The 27,196-nt window shown below is 45.1% G+C and overlaps 1 protein-coding gene across 1 annotated transcript; it reads right to left on the reverse strand.

Annotated features, from left to right (window-relative positions):
* Positions 1-10,651: 10,651 nt before the first annotated feature.
* Positions 10,652-14,545, reverse strand: LOC106608338 (transcription factor Sox-7). The gene is made up of 2 exons (XM_014206228.3): positions 13,924-14,545; positions 10,652-12,198 (listed from the first exon to the last, which is right to left on the reverse strand). The coding sequence occupies exons 1-2, from the start codon at positions 14,153-14,155 to the stop codon at positions 11,069-11,071; spliced, it is 1,362 nt and encodes a 453-aa protein (XP_014061703.3). The 5' UTR covers positions 14,156-14,545; the 3' UTR covers positions 10,652-11,068.
* Positions 14,546-27,196: the final 12,651 nt, after the last annotated feature.

Genomic DNA, 27,196 nt, shown 5'->3' on the forward strand with positions numbered 1-27,196 from the left:
TGCATTGCGCAACTTTAAGGTTAGAAATAATTATGACTTTGCGGTTGCGGTAAATAGTGAAACATTATATCTGTTGGATGATTCTTGCGGTCAAATTGCAGTGTACAAATTATTAGTAATTATGTTCCGGCCCCCCGATCATCCACTCAAGAATAAATCGGCGATGTAGCCGAATCTAATCGATGATCCCTGGTCAAGCGACTGCATCAAAACCCGTCTCATCTCGCTGGATTTAGAGCTCTAAAAATAAAATCACTTTGTATAATTGAAACAAGACCCCTTTCTCTTGGTCACAGACAGACAGACAATCAACTTTGTGCTTATTAAAAGCTGAAGTTGAAACTAACGAGTCTGCAGACATTTGAATGGGGTCTCTTATGTCGCTCAGAGGACGTTTGGAAGGAAAGTCTCTGTTGTCAGTCACTGTATTTATTTTACAGTTATAAGAAATGTGTAATACTATAGCAAGTCGTTTGTAATTTGATTGTTACTATATTTAGAAAGCATTTAAATCATTTCTAGCCCTATTGCTTGATTAATATAAATATATATATATTTCATATTTTGATAATATTTGTATATGTGCTTGAGCTTGCATCCTCAAAAGTGATTTACACCTCAGAAATGTATGACTGTTTTTACCAGAAAGGTGAGGTTTTAATCTTTCTAGAACTATGCAGCATTACAAGTTATTGTTTATGGCCTTCTTGATTTAAAAAAAAACTTTTGGGTATATCTATTTAGACAGAAATCTACATTTTGCCCTAATGTTTTAAACTAGTGTACCTGACATACAATCCTTCATAACCCTGAGCCTGAATAACAAGCCACCAACACCATGTCACACAGTATAGCCAACAGGCTTTAGGACGTTTATGGAAGATTCTAACACAGAGCACTCTGACCAGAGGTGTAATAATTTTCAGAGCGAGTACTGTGAACACTGAACAGAGGTGTAATTATTTTCAGAGTGAGTACTGTGAACACTGAACAGAGGTGTAATTATTTTCAGAGCGAGTACTGTGAACACTGAACAGAGGTGTAATTATTTTCAGAGCGAGTACTGTGAACACTGAGAGGTGTAATTATTTTCAGAGTGAGTACTGTGAACACTGAACAGAGGTGTAATTATTTTCACAGCGAGTACTGTGAACACTGAACAGAGGTGTAATTATTGTCAGAGCGAGTACTGTGAACACTGAGAGGTGTAATTATTTTCAGAGCGAGTACTGTGAACACTGAACAGAGGTGTAATTATTTTCAGAGCGAGTACTGTGAACACTGAACAGAGGTGTAATTATTTTCAGAGCGAGTACTGTGAACACTGACCAGAGGTGTAATTATTTTCAGAGTGAGTACTGTGAACACTGAGAGGTGTAATTATTTTCAGAGCGAGTACTGTGAACACTGACCAGAGGTGTAATTATTTCCAGAGTGAGAACTGTGAACACTGAGAGGTGTAATTATTTTCAGAGCGAGTACTGTGAACACTGAACAGAGGTGTAATTAACTGTGAACACTGAGAGGTGTAATTATTTTCAGAGCGAGTACTGTGAACACTGAACAGAGGTGTAATTATTTTTGACTGTATCAGTTCAAGTGGCTATTCAAACTAGTGTCTCTGTGTGTAACCAGTGACTGACATGGTCTGACTGTTCAGTGTTTTGAGTTGATCTAGTGTTGAGTGTTTCTCCTTTTCCCTGTTCCTATGTCCTACCCCGGGGGCACTGGAAGTGGAAGACAGAGTACTGTTAACACTGAACAGAGAGGTAGTTGTTAGGTGCACCTCAGGGAGTCTTTAACTGGGGTAGGATAGGGGAGAATAGGGATAGGCTGGGGTTAGGCTGGAGTAGACTGGGGTTAGGCTGGAGTAGGCTGGGGTTAGGCTAGGGTTAGGCTGGTGTTAGGCTGGAGTAGGCTGGGGTTAGGCTGGGGAGGCTGGACTGGGCTGGGGTTAGGCTGGAGTAGGCTGGGGTTAGGCTGGGGTTAGGCTGGGGAGGCTGGACTGGGCTGGGGTTAGGCTGGAGTAGGCTGGGGTTAGGCTGTATTAGGCTGGGGAGACTGGACTGGGCTGGGGTTAGACTGGGGTAGACTGGGGAGGCTGGAGTAGGCTGGGGGAGGCTGGGGAGGCTGGAGTAGGCTGGGGAGGCTGGAGTAGGCTGGGGGAGCCTGGAGTAGGCTGGGGGAGGCTGGGGTTAGGCTGGGGGAGGCTGGGGGAGGCTAGAGTAGGCTGGGGGAGGCTGGTGGAGGCTGGGGAGGCTGGAGTTAGGCTGGGCTAGGCTGGACTGGGCTGGGGTTAGGCTGGAGTAGGCTGGGGGAGGCTGGACTAGGCTGGACTGGGCTGGGGTTAGGCTGGAGTAGGCTGGACTGGGCTGGGGTTAGGCTGGAGTAGGCTGGGGTTAGGCTGGGGAGGCTGGACTGGGCTGGGGTTAGGCTGGAGTAGGCTGGGGTTAGGCTGTATTAGGCTGGGGAGGCTGGACTGGGCTGGGGTTAGACTGGGGTAGACTGGGGAGGCTGGAGTAGGCTGGGGGAGGCTGGGGGAGGCTGGGGAGGCTGGAGTAGGCTGGGGAGGCTGGAGTAGGCTGGGGGAGGCTGGGGGAGCCTGGAGTAGGCTGGGGGAGGCTGGGGTTAGGCTGGGGGAGGCTGGGGGAGGCTGGGGGAGGCTAGAGTAGGCTGGGGGAGGCTGGTGGAGGCTGGGGGAGGCTGGAGTTAGGCTGGGCTAGGCTGGACTGGGCTGGGGTTAGGCTGGAGTAGGCTGGGGGAGGCTGGACTGGGCTGGGGTTAGGCTGGACTAGGCTGGACTGGGCTGGGGTTAGGCTGGAGTAGGCTGGACTGGGCTGGGGTTAGGCTGGAGTAGGCTGTTACAGAGCTTAGAAAAAAAGGTGCTATCTAGAACCTAAAGGGGTTATTCGGCTGTCCCCATAGGAGAACACTTTGAAGAACCCTTTTTGGTTCCAGGTAGAACCCTTTATGGTTCCAGGTAGAACCCTTTATGGTTCCAGATAGAACCCGTTTTGGTTCCAGGTAGAACCCCTTATGGTTCCAGGTAGAACCCTTTTTGGTTCCAGGTAGAACCCTTTTTTGTTCCAAGTATAACCTTTTTGGGTTCCATGTAGAACCCTTTCCACAGAGGGTTCTACATGGAACTGAAAAGGGTTTTACCTGGAACCATAAAGGGTTCTACCTGGAACCCGCTAGGTGCTGAGGCTGAGGATGCAGTTACAGACTCCTGCCTGGGGCCAACCGTCTCCCCCTGACACAGCCGTAACGGACCTTTGACAGAGCCAGCCAGCCTGCAGGAAGGACATCTAATGATCCCAGTCCTGTCAGAGTGAGCACAGTGGCCCCACAGCTGTAAACTCTGGCGTTTGATGAATGTTGTCATTCCATTGGACTTAATCAGATTCACCAGGAGCAAAGTGTTGTAGTGAAGGGAATCTGCCTCTCAAATGGCACCCTATTCTCTATATAGTGCACTACTTTAGACCAGCCAAATGGCACCCTATTCCCTATATAGTGCACTACTTTAGACCAGCCAAATGGCACCCTATTCCCTATATAGTGCACTACTTTAGACCAGCCTAATGGCACCCTATTCCCTATATAGTGCACTACTTTAGACCAGCCAAATGGCACCCTATTCCCTATATAGTGCACTACTTTAGACCAGCCAAATGGCACCCTATTCTCTATATAGTGCACTACTTTTGACCAGCCAAATGGCACCCTATTCTCTATATAGTGCACTACTTTAGACCAGCCAAATGGCACCCTATTCTCTATATAGTGCACTACTTTTGACCAGCCTAATGGCACCCTATTCTCTATATAGTGCACTACTTTAGACCAGCCAAATGGCACCCTATTCTCTATATAGTGCACTACTTTTGACCAGCCTAATGGCACCCTATTCTCTATATAGTGCACTACTTTAGACCAGCCAAATGGCACCCTATTCTCTATATAGTGCACTACTTTAGACCAGCCTAATGGCACCCTATTCTCTATATAGTGCACTACTTTAGACCAGCCAAATGGCACCCTATTCTCTATATAGTGCACTACTTTAGACCAGCCTAATGGCACCCTATTCCCTATATAGTGCACTACTTTAGACCAGCCAAATGGCACCCTATTCCCTATATAGTGCACTACTTTAGACCAGCCAAATGGCACCCTATTCTCTATATAGTGCACTACTTTTGACCAGCCAAATGGCACCCTATTCTCTATATAGTGCACTACTTTAGACCAGCCAAATGGCACCCTATTCTCTATATAGTGCACTACTTTTGACCAGCCTAATGGCACCCTATTCTCTATATAGTGCACTACTTTAGACCAGCCAAATGGCACCCTATTCTCTATATAGTGCACTACTTTTGACCAGCCTAATGGCACCCTATTCTCTATATAGTGCACTACTTTAGACCAGCCAAATGGCACCCTATTCTCTATATAGTGCACTACTTTAGACCAGCCTAATGGCACCCTATTCTCTATATAGTGCACTACTTTAGACCAGCCAAATGGCACCCTATTCTCTATATAGTGCACTACTTTTGACCAGCCAAATGGCACCCTATTCTCTATATAGTGCACTACTTTTGACCAGGGCCGATACAGGGAATAGGGTATACGGTGCTACTGGCGACAACCTCTTGGAGCTGTGTGGTGTAGGTTTATTGTACTGGGAAGGAGAGTCCTAACTGGTTTATTGTACTGGGAAGGAGAGTCCTAACTGGTTTATTGTACTGGGAAGGAGAGTCCTAACTAGTATATTGTACTGGGTACTGGGAAGGAGAGTCCTAACTGGTTTATTGTACTGGGAAGGCGAGTCCTAACTAGTTTATTGTACTGGGAAGGAGAGTCCTAACTAGTATATTGTACTGGGACAGAGTGTCCTAACTGGTTTATTGTACTGGGAAGGAGAGTCCTAACTAGTTTATTGTACTGGGAAGGAGAGTCCTAACTGGTTTATTGTACTGGGAAGGAGAGTCCTAACTAGTTTATTGTACTGGGACAGAGTGTCCTAACTGGTTTATTGTACTGGGAAGGAGAGTCCTAACTAGTTTATTGTACTGGGAAGTAGAGTCCTAACTAGTTTATTGTACTGGGTACTGGGAAGGAGAGTCCTAACTAGTTTATTGTACTGGGAAGGAGAGTCCTAACTAGTATATTGTACTGGGACAGAGTGTCCTAACTGGTTTATTGTACTGGGAAGGAGAGTCCTAACTAGTTTATTGTACTGGGAAGGAGAGTCCTAACTGGTTTATTGTACTGGGAAGGAGAGTCCTAACTAGTTTATTGTACTGGGACAGAGTGTCCTAACTGGTTTATTGTACTGGGAAGGAGAGTCCTAACTAGTTTATTGTACTGGGAAGTAGAGTCCTAACTAGTTTATTGTACTGGGTACTGGGAAGGAGAGTCCTAACTGGTTTATTGTACTGGGAAGTAGAGTCCTAACTAGTTTATTGTACTGGGTACTGGGAAGGAGAGTCCTAACTAGTTTATTGTACTGGGAAGGAGAGTCCTAACTAGTTTATTGTACTGGGAAGGAGAGTCCTAACTAGTATATTGTACTGGGAAGGAGAGTCCTAACTGGGTTATTGTACTGGGAAGGAGAGTCCTAACTAGTTTATTGTACTGGGAAGGAGAGTCCTAACTGGTTTATTGTACTGGGAAGGAGAGTCCTAACTAGTTTATTGTACTGGGACAGAGTGTCCTAACTAGTTTATTGTACTGGGAAGGAGAGTCCTAACTGGTTTATTGTACTGGGTACTGGGAAGGAGAGTCCTAACTAGTTTATTGTACTGGGTACTGGGAAGGAGAGTCCTAACTGGTTTATTGTACTGGGAAGGAGAGTCCTAACTGGTTTATTGTACTGGGAAGGAGAGTCCTAACTGGTTTATTGTACTGGGAAGGAGAGTCCTAACTAGTTTATTGTACTGGGAAGGAGAGTCCTAACTGGTTTATTGTACTGGGTACTGGGAAGGAGAGTCTTAACTGGTTTATTGTACTGGGTACTGGGAAGGAGAGTCCTAACTGGTTTATTGTACTGGGAAGGAGAGTCCTAACTGGTTTATTGTACTGGGAAGGAGAGTCCTAACTGGTTTATTGTACTGGGAAGGAGAGTCCTAACTAGTTTATTGTACTGGGAAGGAGAGTCCTAACTAGTTTATTGTACTGGGTACTGGGAAGGAGAGTCCTAACTAGTTTATTGTACTGGGAAGGCGAGTCCTAACTAGTTTATTGTACTGGGTACTGGGAAGGAGAGTCCTAACTAGTTTATTGTACTGGGAAGTAGAGTCCTAACTAGTTTATTGTACTGGGAAGGAGAGTCCTAACTAGTTTATTGTACTGGGAAGGAGAGTCCTAACTAGTTTATTGTACTGGGAAGTAGAGTCCTAACTAGTTTATTGTACTGGGTACTGGGAAGGAGAGTCCTAACTAGTTTATTGTACTGGGAAGTAGAGTCCTAACTAGTTTATTGTACTGGGAAGGAGAGTCCTAACTAGTTTATTGTACTGGGAAGGAGAGTCCTAACTAGTTTATTGTACTGGGAAGGAGAATCCTAACTAGTTTATTGTACTGGGACAGAGTGTCCTAACTGGTTTATTGTACTGGGAAGGAGAGTCCTAACTGGTTTATTGTACTGGGAAGTAGAGTCCTAACTAGTTTATTGTACTGGGAAGGAGAGTCCTAACTGGTTTATTGTACTGGGTACTGGGAAGTAGAGTCCTAACCAGTTTATTGTACTGGGAAGGAGAGTCCTAACTAGTTTATTGTACTGGGAAGGAGAGTCCTAACTAGTTTATTGTACTGGGAAGGAGAGTCCTAACTGGTTTATTGTACTGGGTACTGGGAAGGCGAGTCCTAACTGGTTTATTGTACTGGGAAGGAGAGTCCTAACTAGTTTATTGTACTGGGAAGGCGAGTCCTAACTAGTTTATTGTACTGGGTACTGGGAAGGAGAGTCCTAACTGGTTTATTGTACTGGGAAGGAGAGTCCTAACTAGTTTATTGTACTGGGAAGGAGAGTCCTAACTGGTTTATTGTACTGGGAAGTAGAGTCCTAACTAGTTTATTGTACTGGGAAGGAGAGTCCTAACTAGTTTATTGTACTGGGAAGTAGAGTCCTAACTGGTTTATTGTACTGGGAAGGAGAGTCCTAACTGGTTTATTGTACTGGGAAGTAGAGTCCTAACTAGTTTATTGTACTGGGAAGGAGAGTCCTAACTGGTTTATTGTACTGGGAAGGAGAGTCCTAACTAGTTTATTGTACTGGGAAGTAGAGTCCTAACTGGTTTATTGTACTGGGAAGTAGAGTCCTAACTGGTTTATTGTACTGGGAAGGAGAGTCCTAACTAGTTTATTGTACTGGGTACTGGGAAGGAGAGTCCTAACTGGTTTATTGTACTGGGAAGGAGAGTCCTAACTAGTTTATTGTACTGGGAAGGAGAGTCCTAACTAGTTTATTGTACTGGGAAGGAGAGTCCTAGCTGGTTTATTGTACTGGGTACTGGGAAGGAGAGTCCTAACTAGTTTATTTTACTGGGAAGGAGAGTCCTAACTAGTTTATTGTACTGCGACAGAGCGTCCTAACTGGACATACGTGTGTAACTATAAGTCTTGTGGTCTTGGATACATACATTCTTTCTTTGCAGAGGTCAGTTCAGACTGATCTGACAGAGTAAGAAGTCGGTGTCCGGCTAGCTGTGTGTCCACGTCCGTGTGTGTGTTTCTTTGCCTGTGTGTGTGTGTGGCCGAGGGTTGTTGAGCCAGCCAGCCAGCCAGCCAGCCAGCCAGGTCGACAAGGCACCCTGATAAACACATTGGGTGTAAGAAGGTCCTGTTTCCCCCTCTCTATCCTCCATACCGACCAATGGGTTCCCTTCCCCTCCCCTCTGCTCCCCTCTGTGTGTGTGTGTGTGTGTGTGTGTGTGTGTGTGTGTGTGTGTGTGTGTGTGTGTGTGTGTGTGTGTGTGTGTGTGTGTGTGCGCGCTCCCCTCTTCACTGCCGCGGCCCAGCCGACCCAGCCAACCCCAAACATCCTGATACTCAGGTCTTATCAGTCAGGAAACACCGCTCCGCAGTCATATCCTCTTCACAGGAGCACGACTCAGCTGGTCCCAAAAAAACAACAACGTAGGAAGACCCGCTGAGCTAAAGTGCCAGACTTCAGGATTTGTCAAAAGCCCCCTGAATTCCTTTTATCAGAGAGAGAGAGAGAAGAATTCAGGGAGGAAACAAAAGCAGGGGCAGAGAAATGAGGAACGTTTTAGAAACAGTCAATGATACAGATGTATTTGTTTATTAATTTCACTGTACAACTACAGTTTATAAAGAATTGGGAGGGAGGGAGGGAGGGAGGGAGGGAAAGAGAAAAAGAGGGAGATAGAGAGAGGGAGAGAGGGGGAGGAGAAAGAGATGGGGGAGAGACAGAGCGAGAGGGAGGGAGAGAGGGACAGAGATAGAGAGAGGGAGAGAGAGAGGGGGAGGAGAAAGAGATGGGGGAGAGAGAGAGCGAGAGAGAGAGAGAGAGCAAGAGAGAGACAGAGAGAGAGAGACAGAGACAGAGACAGAGACAGAGAGAGAGAGAGAGAGAGAGAGAGAGAGAGAGAGAGAGAGAGAGAGAGAGAGAGAGAGAGAGAGAGAGAGAGAGAGAGAGAGAGAGAGAGGGAGAGAGAGAGGGGACCACGAGTAACAACGAGGCTTCAGGCTTCTTGGAGGGGCCCAGCATAGTCCGAGCGGTCATTGGTGACACACTCCTATCAACATCACAGACCGAATCGTTTTACCAGTAACCACTTTTCCTCTTGGTTACTACTTGCAGCAAAAAAAACAAATGCTGAGATAATTTCATCATTCACAAAACTGTTTTTTGCCATCAATGCAATAAAATACTTAATATAAGCAAACAGTTGTCTTTTGAAAAGTAGATGTCTTTCTCTCTTTCTTTCTTAATTAGAATATAATATATATATTAGTACCAGTCAAAAGTTTGGACACACCTACTCATTCAAGGGTTTATTTTTATTTTTACTATTTTCTACATTGTAGAATACTGAAGACATCAAAACTATGAAATAACACATGACCTTTATGTCTTAAAGTAATGATGGACTGTCATTTCTCTTTGCTTATTTGAGCTGTTCTTGCCATAATATGGACTTGGTCTTTCACCAAATCTTCTGTAAACCACCCCTACCTTGTCACAACACAACTGATTGGCTCAAACACCTTAAGAAGGAAAGAAAATCCACATTTTTACTTTTAACAAGGCATACCTGTTAATTGAAATGCATTCCAGGTGACTACCTCATGAAGCTGGTTGAGAGAATGCCAAAGTGTGCAAAGCTGTCATCAAGGCAAAGGGTGGCTACCTTGAAGAATCTCAAATATATTTTGATTTGTTTAACACTTTTTTGGTTACTACATGATTCCATATGTGTTATTTCATAGTGTTGATGTCTTCACTATTATTCTACAATGTAGAAAATAGTAAAAATAAAGAAAAACCCTGGAATGAGTAGGTGTGTCCAAACGTTTGACTGGTACTGTATATTTGAGTATTATTAGTATTATGCAGTATTATACAAAAACGATAAAAAATATTTTGATATACCTTGATGTTAGTCTGTGCATGTCGCCGTGTGGTTATATCCAAGTTGCAAATATTTTTATATAAAAGTGGAACTTTTATTTTAAATTAATTCAATTTCACAAACCTAAATCAGCATACAGTAAATAGTTATCATCATTGCTATTTTCATTGTAAAGATTATGATTATACATTAAGTACTTCAAAATAAAAAGTATTTTTCTTCATGATACACCGTGGCAGCGTCTCAAAATGGCACCCTATTCCCTTTATAGTGCACTACTTTTGACTAGAGCCCTATGGTTCCTGGGCAAACGTAGTGCATTATATAGGGAATAGGGTGCCATTTGTGACGCAGACCCAATGTTGTCTAGGAGAATTGTATAAGAAATATCCATCTAATCTTCATTTTCTACTCAACTACTGAGGTAAAACTCCCAACTAATGTTGGGTAACAGATAATAAACATTTAAAACAGAAATAATTCATAATAACAGCATTATAATAAAGTATTTCGGTGAAACATCAAAGTACTTCAATAAACGATAAGAGCATCTGAGCCTTACTGGCAACACATTAAGACATTTTACAACAACGACTCAAACTGTTATTCTGTTTTGGAAATAGACAGATAGAAGTGACAAACAAGTGCTCTATATGAGCATCCCTGAGGTCTCTCTCTCTCTCTATATATATATATATCTCTCTCTGTAGCTCTCTCTCTCTCTCTATATATATATATCTTTCTCTCTCTCTGTATCTCTCTCTCTCATATATATATATATATATATATATATATATATATATATATATATATATATCTTTCTCTCTCTGTATCTCTCTCTCTATATATATATATATCTTTCTCTCTCTGTATCTCTCTCTATATATATATATATATCTTTCTCTCTCTCTGTATCTCTCTCTCATATATATATATATCTTTCTGTATCTCTCTCTCTATATATATATATCTTTCTCTCTCTGTATCTCTCTCTCTCTCTCTATATATATATATATATATATATATATATATCTGTATCTCTCTATATATATATATATATATCTTTCTTTCTCTGTATCTCTCTCTCTCTATATATATATATCTTTCTCTCTCTGTATCTCTCTCTTTCTCGTGCGCTCTCTCTCTCTCTCTAGGCCCCAAACAGTCCTAATGCTATGTGATTGGTCCTGCTGTCGACCCTCACCCATCTCCAGCCCATGCCCTCTACCATAGAGCCATAGGTATCAAGCATCTCAGGGTAAGAGCTATAACTTAGGATCAGTTTAGTCTTTTAGATCATAATGAATCAGATTACATGGACCTGGGGGGGGGACCTGATCCTAGATCAGCACTCCTACACTGAAACGCTTGAGACATATGTCCCCTGGTCAGTTCCAGATGTGACGACGAGAGCGGCGGGCGTCGGCATGACAACCAGGTAACTTGACAAGCCGTCCTGTCTAAGAGATGCCGTAGTTGTTGTAGTATGCTGCCGTGGCGTCCGCCAGAACAGAGATCAGGCTGGATTCCCCGACGACGCTGCTCTCAGAAGACGGAGCTGAGGCCGATGTCACCTGGATGTGACCTGTCACCGTCATCCCTCCTCCTCCTCCTCCTCCTCCTCCTCCCTGTTCGGAATGGAACACCCCCACCCCTGCTGCTGCCGCTCCTGCCGCCGTCGAGTTCAGGTACTGGTCGAACTCATCACGGTCGACCTCCCCTAGAAGCTCTACCTGACTCAGCTGGTCCAAAGTCTCCAGATGACTGTGGTTCTGCTCGGGAGGAGGGGAGAGCTGACCCAAGTGGTGCTGGTGGTGGTGACCTGGGGACAGGTGCATTAAGTGAGGGTGATTGAGGCCCGGGTGGACCTGGAGCTGGGAGGACCAGGAGGATGGGTTGTAGTAGGACAGAGGATGCCCAGTGATGAGGCCTCCGGACTGGGCCTGGGACATGTGGGAGAGGTGGGTCAGGTGAGAGTGGGAGCCACCGCAGTGAATGGAAGTCTGTGTGGTGGCGTAGTCAGGGTGGTAGGATGAAGGACTGAGGCACATGGGACCCCCACCTCCACCTCCGGGGGTCTGACCCTGACGGTGCTGGTGGCGCTCCTCGGGGGAGGAGCCGGACGAGGAGGAGGAAGAGGAGGAAGGGTAGTAGGAGGGGTGGTCGTGATCCAGAGGGGACATCTCAGGCGGAGTAGGGAGGCCGTAGGGATAGGTGTCAAAGCTGTTGGAGTTGGAGCTGGACAGTACATCTCTGAAGGATCTAACCCCAGGTAGAGGCCCTGGGCTGCGGGAAGAGAGGGTCGAGAACCCGACACCTCCATCACCACCACTAACCCCATCCTCGTCCTTATCCAAACCCAAGGGGTGGCAGAGGCCCCGGGGGTCGGACAAGGCGTTCTGGTCGGGGCCCGCCAGGCTGCCCAGTAGGAAGCCGGGGTCCACGCGTTTACAGATGCGTTTTAGCTGCTTTTTCCGGCGAGGCCGGTACTTATAGTTGGGGTAGTCCTGCATGTGCTGCACTCGCAGCCTCTCGGCTTCCTCCACATACGGACGCTTCTGAGAGGGGGTCAGCGCCTTCCACGACTTGCCTGGCATGAAGAAACAATAGGACATAGATTAATTTATTATCTACAATAGTCTTATCGATCAATTATAATCTAGCACTTATTTAATGTTCGGATGGAAGATAACTTTTAAAAGACATATTAGTTGACTGAAACATCAGTGTGGAAAAAACATAGCTGCTATTCGTTTTTAACAGCCACAATAAGGACTAATTGTTAAACGTTCAATAGAACGGGATTTGTAATCCATTAAAACGTTTTGTGGAACAGCCAAGATCACCAAAATGTGCTGGAGTTTTCTACCTTAGCACTTATTTTCTTGTTCAATGGATGTTATTCTTCTGAAGGACGTACAGAGAACAAAAGCTCATGGAAAACACAATGGTTACATGGTGTGTTTTGTTCATGAGTTATTACAGTGATGACATGATCGCGTTCAAATAAAAAGCACCTTCAATGTTGTTGAGAATTATCTTGAAGATAATTTAGGAACATCTAAGTGATGTCAGATCTAGTTTCCAAAAGATGTCTTTACTGAAAGGGCATTTTCTTCTTTTGAAGGAATTGAATAGAAAAATATTTCCCTTCCATGGTTTATATATAAATAAAATATAAACTCTCTCTCTCTCATGTTGATCAGTTGTATCTGTGTTTCATGGAAAAGGTAGCCTTTTTTTTTGTCAATTTGAGTCCACACAAAAACTCACTGAAGAACTCGTTCCCTTAAAAATTATAAATATTTATTTTTAAATCTAAAACATCACATATTCTCAGAAGGTGGAGACTTCTAGCAGCCTAAAATTTGATTTAATCTGGTTGAAACTAAATTATTCACCGTATTCCGTGAAAAATAAATATATATACATACATACATACATAAGTCCACGTAAAACCGTTTTTTAACTGAATTTAGTTTTTACAAGGAATACTGCGTTAGGGGAAAACATTTTCTCCATATTCAACTGTAATTTTGATGGCAAATAGGAAAATAATGTGACTCATTCAATAATTTGAACGAAATAATTAACTACCAGTTATACCAAAAGGTAACCCAAATTTTAACGAAAAAGCAACAAATAAGTCAAAATGTAAGTCTTTATTTTGAGCCTTAAAAAGCTCATCCCAGCCAGTTCAATAGGAATGGATAGGGCTATGCTTTCAAAATGTATCAAAATTAGCAAATATATATTTACATTTAACTGGCTAATATAGTTGGTCTGATTTGATGTATTTTATGAGCGGAATATAATTGTGAGTGACGGAAAACAGACAATAACGAAGCGCAAGGGCGCACGTTGAGATTTACACACTAATCCAAGTGACCCACAGGCCTCTTGATAAAACTACCTCAATTTAAAATAACTTTGTGCAATGAGATGGATGGCCCTTTTAAATCGAATTAGCGACGTCCACTCATTAATTTACTGCCACAAAGTTTTCGTGAGGAGTTTATTTTTAATTTAATTTTAGGACATAGCCTTTATAACTTATATGCTCATGAAACGAATTAGTTTATATATATTTTTTGATCGATTATAGTTTCTTTATATACTTCAGGCTAAAGTTGAATACATCATTTCTCATCTCAACTACCTTGAAAAGTTGTAGGCTAGGAAAAGCTCTGATTTGACATAGCCCAACTTTTGGCAGAACCTGGGTATTGCGTAATAATAATGATAATAATAATAATAACCTAAATATTTTATCTATAAATGTTAATATTTCCGTAAACATAAACGTTAATCTCACCCAGCATCTTACTGAGCTCTGCGTTGTGCAGGTCTGGGTTTTGGACAGCCAGGCGCTTCCTCTCATCTTTGGCCCAGACCATGAACGCATTCATGGGCCGCCTGATGCGCGGCTCCGACGCTTTGTCCACGGGAGTTCTGTGTGAGCCATGTCCGTCGGGCACGTCTCCATCTCCCGCAGAGCACTCAAAGCTCTCCGGCCAAGACGAGTACGCGCTGATCAATGCAGCCATCCTTCGCTCTCTGCGCGCTCTCCGCTCTCTCTCTCTCCACAAAACTTCACTTGCTCTCAATTTACTAGACGTTATTACAGTGGGATGCGCCTTAAGAAATACGTTCCATAAGATATATATATAACTTTTTTTTTAGAATAAAGAATTGGTTTGTAGCGACCTGACTAAATTGTTTGAGCTGTAGGCTAGAAGTCTTAATGAAGCTAGAAGTCTAAGCTACACTGGTTGCCACTTTTGGTTATGAGAAGCAGCGTGTGATATGTGCGGTTTCTGATCTCCTCCTACGAGGTTGTGATTCAGTGTTTGCTTGTGGTTGGAAGGTAAAGCAGCTCTTTATATTTGAGCAGCAGGTTCCAACAGCAGCCACAGAGGACTCACAGCTCCTCCTTGATTGCAACTTGAAACCTGCCTTGGAGAAAGAAAAAACAAAAAAGGGAGAGGGACATTTCAGCACCATTTACTAATAAATCACGTCATACACAAAAACAGCTTTAATAGGCTAAGCCTAATGACAGTAATAAAAGAGAAGGTCCTAATTGGTTCTTAGCTGTCATCTTAACTGTCATTTTATAGAATATAATAACTTTTATTTCCCCCCCCCCCCCCCCCCAATGGCATTACATTTCTTTGGATTTTTTACGTTATTTTTTTTCTAATTATTATATTATTCATATTATCTTAATGTAAGTTCTCTTGACAGTGATATTTTTTTCTTTAAACCTGTAAAATAAGTAATAAGACACATTGAGAAGTTGCCAACACATGCCAATAATCAGAGGGGTTGGGTTTAATGCGGAAGAGACATTTCAGTTGAATGCATTCAGTTGTACAACTGACTAGGTACCCCCCCCCCCCCCCCCCCCTTTCCCTTAGATGCTTGACGCATGCACGACGATGGGGAAAATACCTATATTAGGCTGTAGGAAAGACCCTTTCTGTTCCTTTGACTTTCATGACTTCAAATGACGCAGTAAAAAGGTGATCTGTCAATTTCTCCAGCCTGGTTTCTAAGGATATATCTCACCTGAAGAAGTGTATGTAGACTGATCATATCTGTTCTTCTTCACGGCCTAAGAGACAGTTCCTGCTTGATCGGAAAATGTGGTCGCAGGTGCCTTATGGATGGTGTGACGTACTGGCTACAGGTCATCTACAAGTCTCTGCTAGGTAAAGCCCCACCTTATCTCAGCTCACTGGTCACAATAGCAGCACCCACTCGTAGCACGCGCTCCAGCAGGTATATCTCACTAGTCATCCCCAAAGCCAATTCTTCCTTTGGCCGCCTTTCCTTCCAGTTCTCTGCTGCCAATGACTGGAACGAACTGCAAAAATCACTGAAACTGGAGACTCATATCTCCCTCACCAGCTTTAAGCACCAGCTGTCAGAGCAGCTCACAGATCACTGCACCTGTACATAGCCCATCTGTAAACAGCCCATCTATCTACCTCATTCCCATACTGTATTTATTTATTTATCTTGCTCCTTTGCACCCCAGTATCTCTGCTTGCACATTCATCTTCTGCACATCTTCCATTCCAGTGTTTAATTGCTATATTGTAATTACTTCGCCACCATGGCCTATTTATTGCCTTAACTTACCTAATTTGCACTCACTGTATATAGACTTTTTGTTTTCTTTTGTTGTACTGTATTATTGACTGTATGTTTTGTTTATTCCATGTGTAACTCTGTGTTGTTGTATGTGTCGAATTGCTATGCTTTACCTTGGCCAGGTCGCTGTTGCAAATGAGAACTTCTTCTCAACTAGCCTACCTGGTTAAATAAAGGTGAAATAAAATGTAAAAAAATAAAAATGTAATTGAGGAGCCTCTGGAGGCAGCAGAGGCCAAATTCATCACCCTGACCTCTCTGTACCTTCATCACCCTGACCTCTCTGTGCCTTCATCACCCTGACCTCTCTGTACCTTCATCACCCTGACCTCTCTGTACCTTCATCACCCTGACCTCTCTGTAACATCATCACCCTGACCTCTCTGTACCTTCATCACCCTGACCTCTCTGTACCTTCATCACCCTGACCTCTCTGTACCTTCATCACCCTGACCTCTCTGTACCTTCATCACCCTGACCTCTCTGTACCTTCATCACCCTGACCTCTCTGTGCCTTCATCACCCTGACCTCTCTGTACCTTCATCACCCTGACCTCTCTGTACCTTCATCACCCTGACCTCTCTGTACCTTCGTCACCCTGACCTCTCTGTACCTTCATCACCCTGACCTCTCTGTACCTTCATCACCCTGACCTCTCTGTACCTTCATCACCCTGCCCTCTCAAATGTTGCAACAATGCAGAGGGTTCTGTATAGCTCCACATTGACATGATTGGTTGACAGTATGTGAGGACGGACGGTCCTGTAATAAACACAAACTCACTTCCTTCACAACAGTTCAAATCAAATCAAATGTATTTATAAAGCCCTTCTTACATCAGCTGATATCTCAAAGTGCTGTACAGAAACCCAGCCTAAAACCCCAAACAGCAAGCAATGCAGGTGTAGAAGCACTGTGGCTAGGAAAAACTCCCTGTGCTGCTTTGGTGGAGCTCAAGAAGTATGAATGTCCTGGCCGTAAATGTTGTATCGCCGTAAATGTTGTATCGCCGTAAATGCTGTATCGCCGTAAATGCTGTATCGCCGTAAATGCTGTATCGCCGTAAATGCTGTATCGCCGTAAATGCTGCATCGCCGTAAATGTTGCATCGCCGTAAATGCTGTATCGCCGTAAATGTTGTATCGCCGTAAATGTTGTATCGCCGTAAATGTTGTATCGCCGTAAATGCTGTATCGCCGTAAATGTTGTATCGCCGTAAATGTTGTATCGCCGTAAATGCTGTATCGCCGTAAATGCTGTATCGCCGTAAATGCTGTATCGCCGTAAATGCTGCACGGCCAACGCAGATGTAGGACTGACCATTCAGCGCCTTTTAAAGGAAAGCAACATCCCTGCCGCAAACCTCGTTAACGTGCTGATGAATATTATAATACAAAGGATATATTATAATGATAATTCATTATTCAAGTGACATCAGTGTAGTAAAATTCTGGTTCTCTCTGTAGTGCCAATAGGTCTCAAAGAGATTTCCCTATTCCCGTCTCAATAACCTAAAGCCCGGCCCTGGTTTGGAAACTCTGACCTCATATATATACACACATATACACACACACACACACACACACACACACACACACACACACACACACACACACACACACACACACACACACACACACACACACACACACACACACACACACACACACACACACACACACACACACACACACACATATACATATATATACACTGCTCAAAAAAATAAAGGGAACACTTAAACAACACAATGTAACTCCAAGTCAATCACACTTCTGTGAAATCAAACTGTCCACTTAGGAAGCAACACTGATTGACAATAGATTTCACATGCTGTTGTGCAAATGGAATAGACAACAGGTGGAAATTATAGGCAATTAGCAAGACACCCCCAATAAAGGAGTGGTTCTGCAGGTGGGGACCACAGACCACTTCTCAGTTCCTATGCTTCCTGGCTGATGTTTTGGTCACTTTTGAATGCTGGCGGTGCTTTCACTCTAGTGGTAGCAAGAGACGGTGTCTACAACCCACACAAGTGGCTCAGGTAGTGCAGCTCATCCAGGATGGCACATCAATGCGAGCTGTGGCAAGAAGGTTTGCTGTGTCTGTCAGCGTAGTGTCCAGAGCATGGAGGTGCTACCAGGAGACAGGCCAGTACATCAGGAGACGTGGAGGAGGCCGTAGGAGGGCAACAACCCAGCAGCAGGACCGCTACCTCCACCTTTGTGCAAGGAAGAGCAGGAGAAGCACTGCCTGAGCCCTGCAAAATGACCTCCAGCAGGCCACAAATGTGCATGTGTCTGCTCAAACGGTCAGAAACAGACTCCATGAGGGTGGTATGAGGGCTTACAGCCCAACACCGTGCAGGACGTTTGGCATTTGCCAGAGAACACCAAGATTGGCAAATTCACCACTGGTGCCCTGTGCTCTTCACAGATGAAAGCAGGTTCACTCTGAGCACGTGACAGACGTGACAGAGTCTGGAGACGTCGTGGAGAACGTTCTGCTGCCTGCAACATCCTCCAGCATGACCGGTTTGGCGGTGGGTCAGTCATGGTGTGGGGTGGCATTTCTTTGGGGGGCCGCACAGCCCTCCATGTGCTCGCCAGAGGTAGCCTGACTGCCATTAGGTACCGAGATGAGATCCTCAGAGCCCTTGTGAGACCATATGCTGGTGCGGTTGGCCTTGGGTTCCTCCTAATGCAAGACAATGCTAGACCTCATGTGGCTGGAGTGTGTCAGCAGTTCCTGCAAGAGGAAGGCATTGATGCTATGGACTGGCCTGCCCGTTCCCCAGACCTGAATCCAATTGAGCACATCTGGGACATCATGTTTCGCTCCATCCACCAACGCCACGTTGCACCACAGACTGTCCAGGAGTTGGCGGGTGCTTTAGTCCAGGTCTGGGAGGAGATCCCTCAGGAGACCATCCGCCACCTCATCAGGAGCATGCCCAGGCGTTGTAGGGAGGTCATACAGGCACGTGGAGGCCACACACACTACTGAGCCTCATTTTGACTTGTTTTAAGGACATTACATCAAAGTTGGATCAGCCTGTAGTGTGGTTTTCCACTTTCATTTTGAGTGTGACTCCAAATCCAGACCTCCATGGGTTGATAAATTGGATTTCCATTGATTATTTTTGTGTGATTGTGTTGTCAGCACATTCAACTATGTAAAGAAAAAAATATTTAATAAGATGATTTCTTTCATTCAGATCTAGGATGTGTTGTTTAAGTGTTCCCTTTATTTTTTTGAGCAGTATATATATATATATATATATATATATATATATATATATATATATATATATATATATATATATACACACATACATACACATACACACATACATATACATACATATATACATACATATACTATACATACATACATACATACATACATACATACATACATACATGCATACATACATACATACATACATACATACATACATACATACATACATACATACATACATACATACATACATACATACATACATATACACATGTATCACGTTGAAAGAATCCATATCAAAAAGTGTATCAATCAAGCAAAGAAGTCTACAATCTCCGACGTACACCCAGTAGCCTCTAGAGGTAATGGGGATCGATGCGGTAAAGAGGTCAATGTGATGGAGACCGTTGGGGATAGAAGGACACTGGATTGACCTCTTATCGTATCTATCCTCATTACCTCCCTGATTCTCTTTCCATCTATCCCCATTTACCTCTCCGATCTCTTTCCAGGAGTTCAAATACATTTTCTTGTCTTTGAAATCCCTACACGAGGTAAAGATGTATTTTTGTGTGCTGAACTTGTTCCGATAGCCTTTCATCAAAAGGTCTCCATGTTTGTTGTCAAGGAAGTTTAAAGGAAGGGAGTTTGTGTTTATACAGGATGTACCGCCCCCCTCCCTGCTGTCAACCAATCATGTCAATGCGGAGATATATGGAGCTATGTGGAGCACTCAGCATCGTACGGAGCTCGGTTTGACCTCTGCACGCCTCTGGAGGCTCTGCAATTGCATCACACCTTCCGTATGAAGCATCCAGATCGTATTTTCGGATCAAGAAAACATTGTCTACAAAGAGAGAGATAACCTGAGGGAGAAACAGAACATACAATTCTGTCCTGTACAATTACATTGTAAGTACACTACATGACCAAAAGTATGTGGACACGTGCTTGTCAAACATCTCATTACAACATCATGGGCATTAATATGATGTTGGTTTCCCCTCTTTGCTGCTATAACAGACTCCTCTCTTCTGGGAAGGCTTTCCACTAGATGTTGGAACATTGCTGCTATAACAGCCTCCATTCTTCTGGGAAGGCTTTCCACTAGATGTTGGAACATTGCTGCTATAACAGCCTCCACTCTTCTGGGAAGGCTTTCCACTAGATGTTGGAACATTGCTGCTATAACAGCCTCCATCTCTTCTGGGAAGGCTTTCCACTAGATGTTGGAACATTGCTGCTATAACAGCCTCCACTCTTCTGGGAAGGCTTTCCACTAGATGTTGGAACATTGCTGCTATAACAGCCTCCACTCTTCTGGGAAGGCTTTCCACTAGATGTTGGAACATTGCTGCTATAACAGCCTCCACTCTTCTGGGAAGGCTTTCCACTAGATGTTGGAACATTGCTGCTATAACAGCCTCCACTCTTCTGGGAAGGCTTTCCACTAGATGTTGGAACATTGCTGCTATAACAGCCTCCACTCTTCTGGGAAGGCTTTCCACTAGATGTTGGAACACTGCTGCTATAACAGCCTCCACTCTTCTGGGAAGGCTTTCCACTAGATGTTGGAACATTGCTGCTATAACAGCCTCCACTCTTCTGGGAAGGCTTTCCACTAGATGTTGGAACATTGCTGCTATAACAGCCTCCATTCTTCTGGGAAGGCTTTCCACTAGATGTTGGAACATTGCTGCTATAACAGCCTCCACTCTTCTGGGAAGGCTTTCCACTAGATGTTGGAACATTGCTGCTATAACAGCCTCCACTCTTCTGGGAAGGCTTTCCACTAGATGTTGGAACATTGCTGCTATAACAGCCTCCACTCTTCTGGGAAGGCTTTCCACTAGATGTTGGAACATTGCTGCTATAACAGCCTCCACTCTTCTGGGAAGGCTTTCCACTAGATGTTGGAACATTGCTGCTATAACAGCCTCCACTCTTCTGGGAAGGCTTTCCACTAGATGTTGGAACATTGCTGCTATAACAGCCTCCACTCTTCTGGGAAGGCTTTCCACTAGATGTTGGAACATTGCTGCTATAACAGCCTCCACTCTTCTGGGAAGGCTTTCCACTAGATGTTGGAACATTGCTGCTATAACAGCCTCCATTCTTCTTGGAAGGCTTTCCACTAGATGTTGGAACATTGCTGCTATAACAGCCTCCACTCTTCTGGGAAGGCTTTCCACTAGATGTTGGAACATTGCTGCTATAACAGCCTCCACTCTTCTGGGAAGGCTTTCCAGTAGATGTTGGAACATTGCTGCTATAACAGCCTCCACTCTTCTGGGAAGGCTTTCCAGTAGATGTTGGAACATTGCTGCTATAACAGCCTCCACTCTTCTGGGAAGGCTTTCCACTAGATGTTGGAACATTGCTGCTATAACAGCCTCCACTCTTCTGGGAAGGCTTTCCACTAGATGTTGGAACATTGCTGCTATAACAGCCTCCACTCTTCTGGGAAGGCTTTCCACTAGATGTTGGAACATTGCTGCTATAACAGCCTCCACTCTTCTGGGAAGGCTTTCCACTAAATGTTGGAACATTGCTGCTATAACAGCCTCCACTCTTCTGGGAAGGCTTTCCACTAGATGTTGGAACATTGCTGCTATAACAGCCTCCACTCTTCTGGGAAGGCTTTCCACTAAATGTTGGAACATTGCTGCTATAACAGCCTCCACTCTTCTGGGAAGGCTTTCCACTAGATGTTGGAACATTGCTGCTATAACAGCCTCCACTCTTCTGGGAAGGCTTTCCACTAGATGTTGGAACATTGCTGCTATAACAGCCTCCACTCTTCTGGGAAGGCTTTCCACTAGATGTTGGAACATTGCTGCTATAACAGCCTCCACTCTTCTGGGAAGGCTTTCCACTAGATGTTGGAACATTGCTGCTATAACAGCCTCCACTCTTCTGGGAAGGCTTTCCACTAGATGTTGGAACATTGCTGCTATAACAGCCTCCACTCTTCTGGGAAGGCTTTCCACTAGATGTTGGAACATTGCTGCTATAACAGCCTCCACTCTTCTGGGAAGGCTTTCCACTAGATGTTGGAACATTGCTGCTATAACAGCCTCCACTCTTCTGGGAAGGCTTTCCACTAGATGTTGGAACATTGCTGCTATAACAGCCTCCATTCTTCTGGGAAGGCTTTCCAGTAGATGTTGGAACATTGCTGCTATAACAGCCTCCACTCTTCTGGGAAGGCTTTCCACTAGATGTTGGAACATTGCTGATATAACAGCCTCCACTCTTCTGGGAAGGCTTTCCACTAGATGTTGGAACATTGCTGCTATAACAGCCTCCACTCTTCTGGGAAGGCTTTCCACTAGATGTTGGAACATTGCTGCTATAACAGCCTCCACTCTTCTGGGAAGGCTTTCCACTAGATGTTGGAACATTGCTGCTATAACAGCCTCCATTCTTCTGGGAAGGCTTTCCACTAGATGTTGGAACATTGCTGCTATAACAGCCTCCACTCTTCTGGGAAGGCTTTCCACTAGATGTTGGAACATTGCTGCTATAACAGCCTCCATTCTTCTGGGAAGGCTTTCCACTAGATGTTGGAACATTGCTGCTATAACAGCCTCCACTCTTCTGGGAAGGCTTTCCACTAGATGTTGGAACATTGCTGCTATAACAGCCTCCACTCTTCTGGGAAGGCTTTCCACTAGATGTTGGAACATTGCTGCTATAACAGCCTCCACTCTTCTGGGAAGGCTTTCCACTAGATGTTGGAACATTGCTGCTATAACAGCCTCCACTCTTCTGGGAAGGCTTTCCACTAGATGTTGGAACATTGCTGCTATAACAGCCTCCACTCTTCTGGGAAGGCTTTCCACTAGATGTTGGAACATTGCTGCTATAACAGCCTCCACTCTTCTGGGAAGGCTTTCCACTAGATGTTGGAACATTGCTGCTATAACAGCCTCCACTCTTCTGGGAAGGCTTTCCACTAGATGTTGGAACATTGCTGCTATAACAGCCTCCACTCTTCTGGGAAGGCTTTCCACTAGATGTTGGAACATTGCTGCTATAACAGCCTCCACTCTTCTGGGAAGGCTTTCCACTAGATGTTGGAACATTGCTGCTATAACAGCCTCCACTCTTCTGGGAAGGCTTTCCACTAGATGTTGGAACATTGCTGCTATAACAGCCTCCACTCTTCTGGGAAGGCTTTCCACTAGATGTTGGAACATTGCTGCTATAACAGCCTCCACTCTTCTGGGAAGGCTTTCCACTAGATGTTGGAACATTGCTGCTATAACAGCCTCCACTCTTCTGGGAAGGCTTTCCACTAGATGTTGGAACATTGCTGCTATAACAGCCTCCACTCTTCTGGGAAGGCTTTCCACTAGATGTTGGAACATTGCTGCTATAACAGCCTCCACTCTTCTGGGAAGGCTTTCCACTAGATGTTGGAACATTGCTGCTATAACAGCCTCCACTCTTCTGGGAAGGCTTTCCACTAGATGTTGGAACATTGCTGCTATAACAGCCTCCATTCTTCTGGGAAGGCTTTCCACTAGATGTTGGAACATTGCTTTTATAACAGCCTCCACTCTTCTGGGAAGGCTTTCCAGTAGATGTTGGAACATTGCTGCTATAACAGCCTCCACTCTTCTGGGAAGGCTTTCCACTAGATGTTGGAACATTGCTGCTATAACAGCCTCCACTCTTCTGGGAAGGCTTTCCACTAGATGTTGGAACATTGCTGCTATAACAGCCTCCACTCTTCTGGGAAGGCTTTCCACTAGATGTTGGAACATTGCTGCTATAACAGCCTCCATTCTTCTGGGAAGGCTTTCCAGTAGATGTTGGAACATTGCTGCTATAACAGCCTCCATTCTTCTGGGAAGGCTTTCCACTAGATGTTGGAACATTGCTGCTATAACAGCCTCCACTCTTCTGGGAAGGCTTTCCACTAGATGTTGGAACATTGCTGCTATAACAGCCTCCACTCTTCTGGGAAGGCTTTCCACTAGATGTTGGAACATTGCTGTGGGGACTTGCTTCCATTCAGCCACAAGAGCATTAGTGAGGTCGGACACTGATGTTGGGTGATTAGGCCCGGCTCACAGTCGGCGTTCCAATTCATCCCAAAGGTGTTCGATGGGGTTGAGGTCAGGGCTCTGCGCAGGCCAGTCAAGTTCTTCCGCACTGATCTCCACAAACCATTTCTGTATGGACCTCGCTTTGTGCATGGGGGCATTGTCATGAATGAAACAGGAAAGGGCCTTCCCCAAACTGTTGCCACAAAGTTTGAAGCATAGAATCGTCTAGAATGTCTTTGTATGCTGTAGTGTTTAGATTCCCCTTCACTGGAATTAAGCGGCCTAGCCTGAACCATGAAAAACAGCCCCAGACCATTATTCCTCCACCAAACTTTGGGGTGGGCAGTGCCCCTGTGACAACAATTTTGGACCCCCTTGTGGCCCCCCCCCCCCCCCCCCCTAAATGTGGAGTATGAAATAATTTTTACATAACTAATTTTTGCTATCGTTCTTTTTTTACATCCGTTATTTGACAGTGGCAACGATGATGATTATGAACATGGTCTTTTGCCTGCTAATGCCTGCTAATGCAGTGAAGAAAACGATATGACAACAATAACGTCTAATGTAACTGGCCCCTCTAACAGTACAACTGACCCCAGCTTGAAGATGTAAAATATTCAGAGGAATTAATTTATTTCCGATATTTGTGAATTAGAATAAGGCTACAGACAGATCACGCTTTCCAGCCGATTCTGAAACCTCCGCTGAATTTTTTTAAACGTTATTAATTTAACCTTTATTTAACTAGGCAAGTCAGTTAAGAACAAATTCTTATTTACAATGACGGCCTAGGGAACAGTGGGTTAAACTGCCTTGTTCAGGGGAAGAACGACAGATTTTTACCTTGTCAGCTTAGGGATTCAATCTAGCAACCTTTCGGTTAATGGCTCAACACTCTAACCACTAGGCTACCTGCCGACCCATACCTGCATACAGGCTGTAGAGAGACATGATGGTCAGTCTCAGCCAGGCTGTAGAGAGACATGATGGTCAGTCTCAGCCAGGCTGCAGAGAGGCATGATGGTCAGTCTCAGCCAGGCTGCAGAGAGGCATGATGGTCAGTCTCAGCCAGGCTGCAGAGAGACATGATGGTCAGTCTCAGGCTGCAGAGAGACATGATGGTCAGTCTCAGCCAGGCTGCAGAGAGACATGATGGTCAGTCTCAGCCAGGCTGCAGAGAGACATGATGGTCAGTCTCAGCCAGGCTGCAGAGATACATGATGGTCAGTCTCAGGCTGCAGAGAGACATGATGGTCAGTCTCAGCCAGGCTGCAGAGAGACATGATGGTCAGTCTCAGCCAGGCTGCAGAAAGACATGATGGTCAGTCTCAGCCAGGCTGCAGAGATACATGATGGTCAGTCTCAGCCAGGCTGCAGAGAGACATGATGGTCAGTCTCAGCCAGGCTGCAGAGATACATGATGGTCAGTCTCAGGCTGCAGAGAGACATGATGGTCAGTCTCAGCCAGGCTGCAGAGAGACATGATGGTCAGTCTCAGTCAGGCTGCAGAGACATGATGGTCAGTCTCAGTCTCAGTCTGCAGAGAGACATGATGGTCAGTCTCAGGCTGCAGAGAGACATGATGGTCAGTCTCAGGCAGGCTGCAGAGAGACATGATGGTCAGTCTCAGCCAGGCTGCAGAGAGACATGATGGTCAGTCTCAGCCAGGCTGCAGAGAGACATGATGGTCAGTCTCAGGCTGCAGAGAGACATGATGGTCAGTCTCAGGCTGCAGAGAGACATGATGGTCAGTCTCAGCCAGGCTGTAGAGATACATGATGGTCAGTCTCAGCCAGGCTGCAGAGAGACATGATGGTCAGTCTCAGCCAGGCTGCAGAGAGACATGATGGTCAGTCTCAGCCAGGCTGTAGAGATACATGATGGTCAGTCTCAGGCTGCAGAGAGACATGATGGTCAGTCTCAGGCTGCAGAGAGGCATGATGGTCAGTCTCAGCCAGGCTGCAGAGATACATGATGGTCAGTCTCAGGCTGCAGAGAGGCATGATGGTAAGTCTCAGCCAGGCTGCAGAGATACATGATGGTCAGTCTCAGGCTGCAGAGAGACATGACGGTCAGTCTCAGCCAGGCTGCAGAGAGGCATGATGGTCAGTCTCAGGCTGCAGAGAGACATGATGGTCAGTCTCAGCCAGGCTGCAGAGAGACATGATGGTCAGTCTCAGCCAGGCTGCAGAGATACATGATGGTCAGTCTCAGCCAGGCTGCAGAGAGACATGATGGTCAGTCTCAGGCTGCAGAGAGACATGATGGTCAGTCTCAGCCAGGCTGCAGAGAGACATGATGGTCAGTCTCAGGCTGCAGAGAGACATGATGGTCAGTCTCAGGCTGCAGAGATACATGATGGTCAGTCTCAGGCTGCAGAGAGACATGATGGTCAGTCTCAGGCTGCAGAGAGACATGATGGTCAGTCTCAGGCTGCAGAGATACATGATGGTCAGTCTCAGCCAGGCTGCAGAGATACATGATGGTCAGTCTCAGCCAGGCTGCAGAGAGACATGATGGTCAGTCTCAGCCAGGCTGCAGAGATACATGATGGTCAGTCTCAGCCAGGCTGCAGAGAGACATGATGGTCAGTCTCAGGCTGCAGAGAGACATGATGGTCAGTCTCAGCCAGCTGCAGAGATACATGATGGTCAGTCTCAGCCAGGCTGCAGAGAGACATGATGGTCAGTCTCAGTCAGGCTGCAGAGAGACATGATGGTCAGTCTCAGTCAGGCTGCAGAGAGACATGATGGTCAGTCTCAGGCTGCAGAGAGACATGATGGTCAGTCTCAGCCAGGCTGCAGAGAGACATGATGGTCAGTCTCAGCCAGGCTGCAGAGATACATGATGGTCAGTCTCAGTCTCAGGCTGCAGAGAGACATGATGGTCAGTCTCAGGCTGCAGAGAGACATGATGGTCAGTCTCAGTCAGGCTGCAGAGAGACATGATGGTCAGTCTCAGGCTGCAGAGAGACATGATGGTCAGTCTCAGCCAGGCTGCAGAGAGACATGATGGTCAGTCTCAGTCAGGCTGCAGAGAGACATGATGGTCAGTCTCAGCCAGGCTGCAGAGAGACATGATGGTCAGTCTCAGCCAGGCTGCAGAGAGACATGATGGTCAATCTC

The sequence above is a fragment of the Salmo salar genome, chromosome 06 (assembly GCF_965601325.2).
Source record: "Salmo salar chromosome 06, fSalSal1, whole genome shotgun sequence".
NCBI lineage: Eukaryota > Metazoa > Chordata > Actinopteri > Salmoniformes > Salmonidae > Salmo > Salmo salar.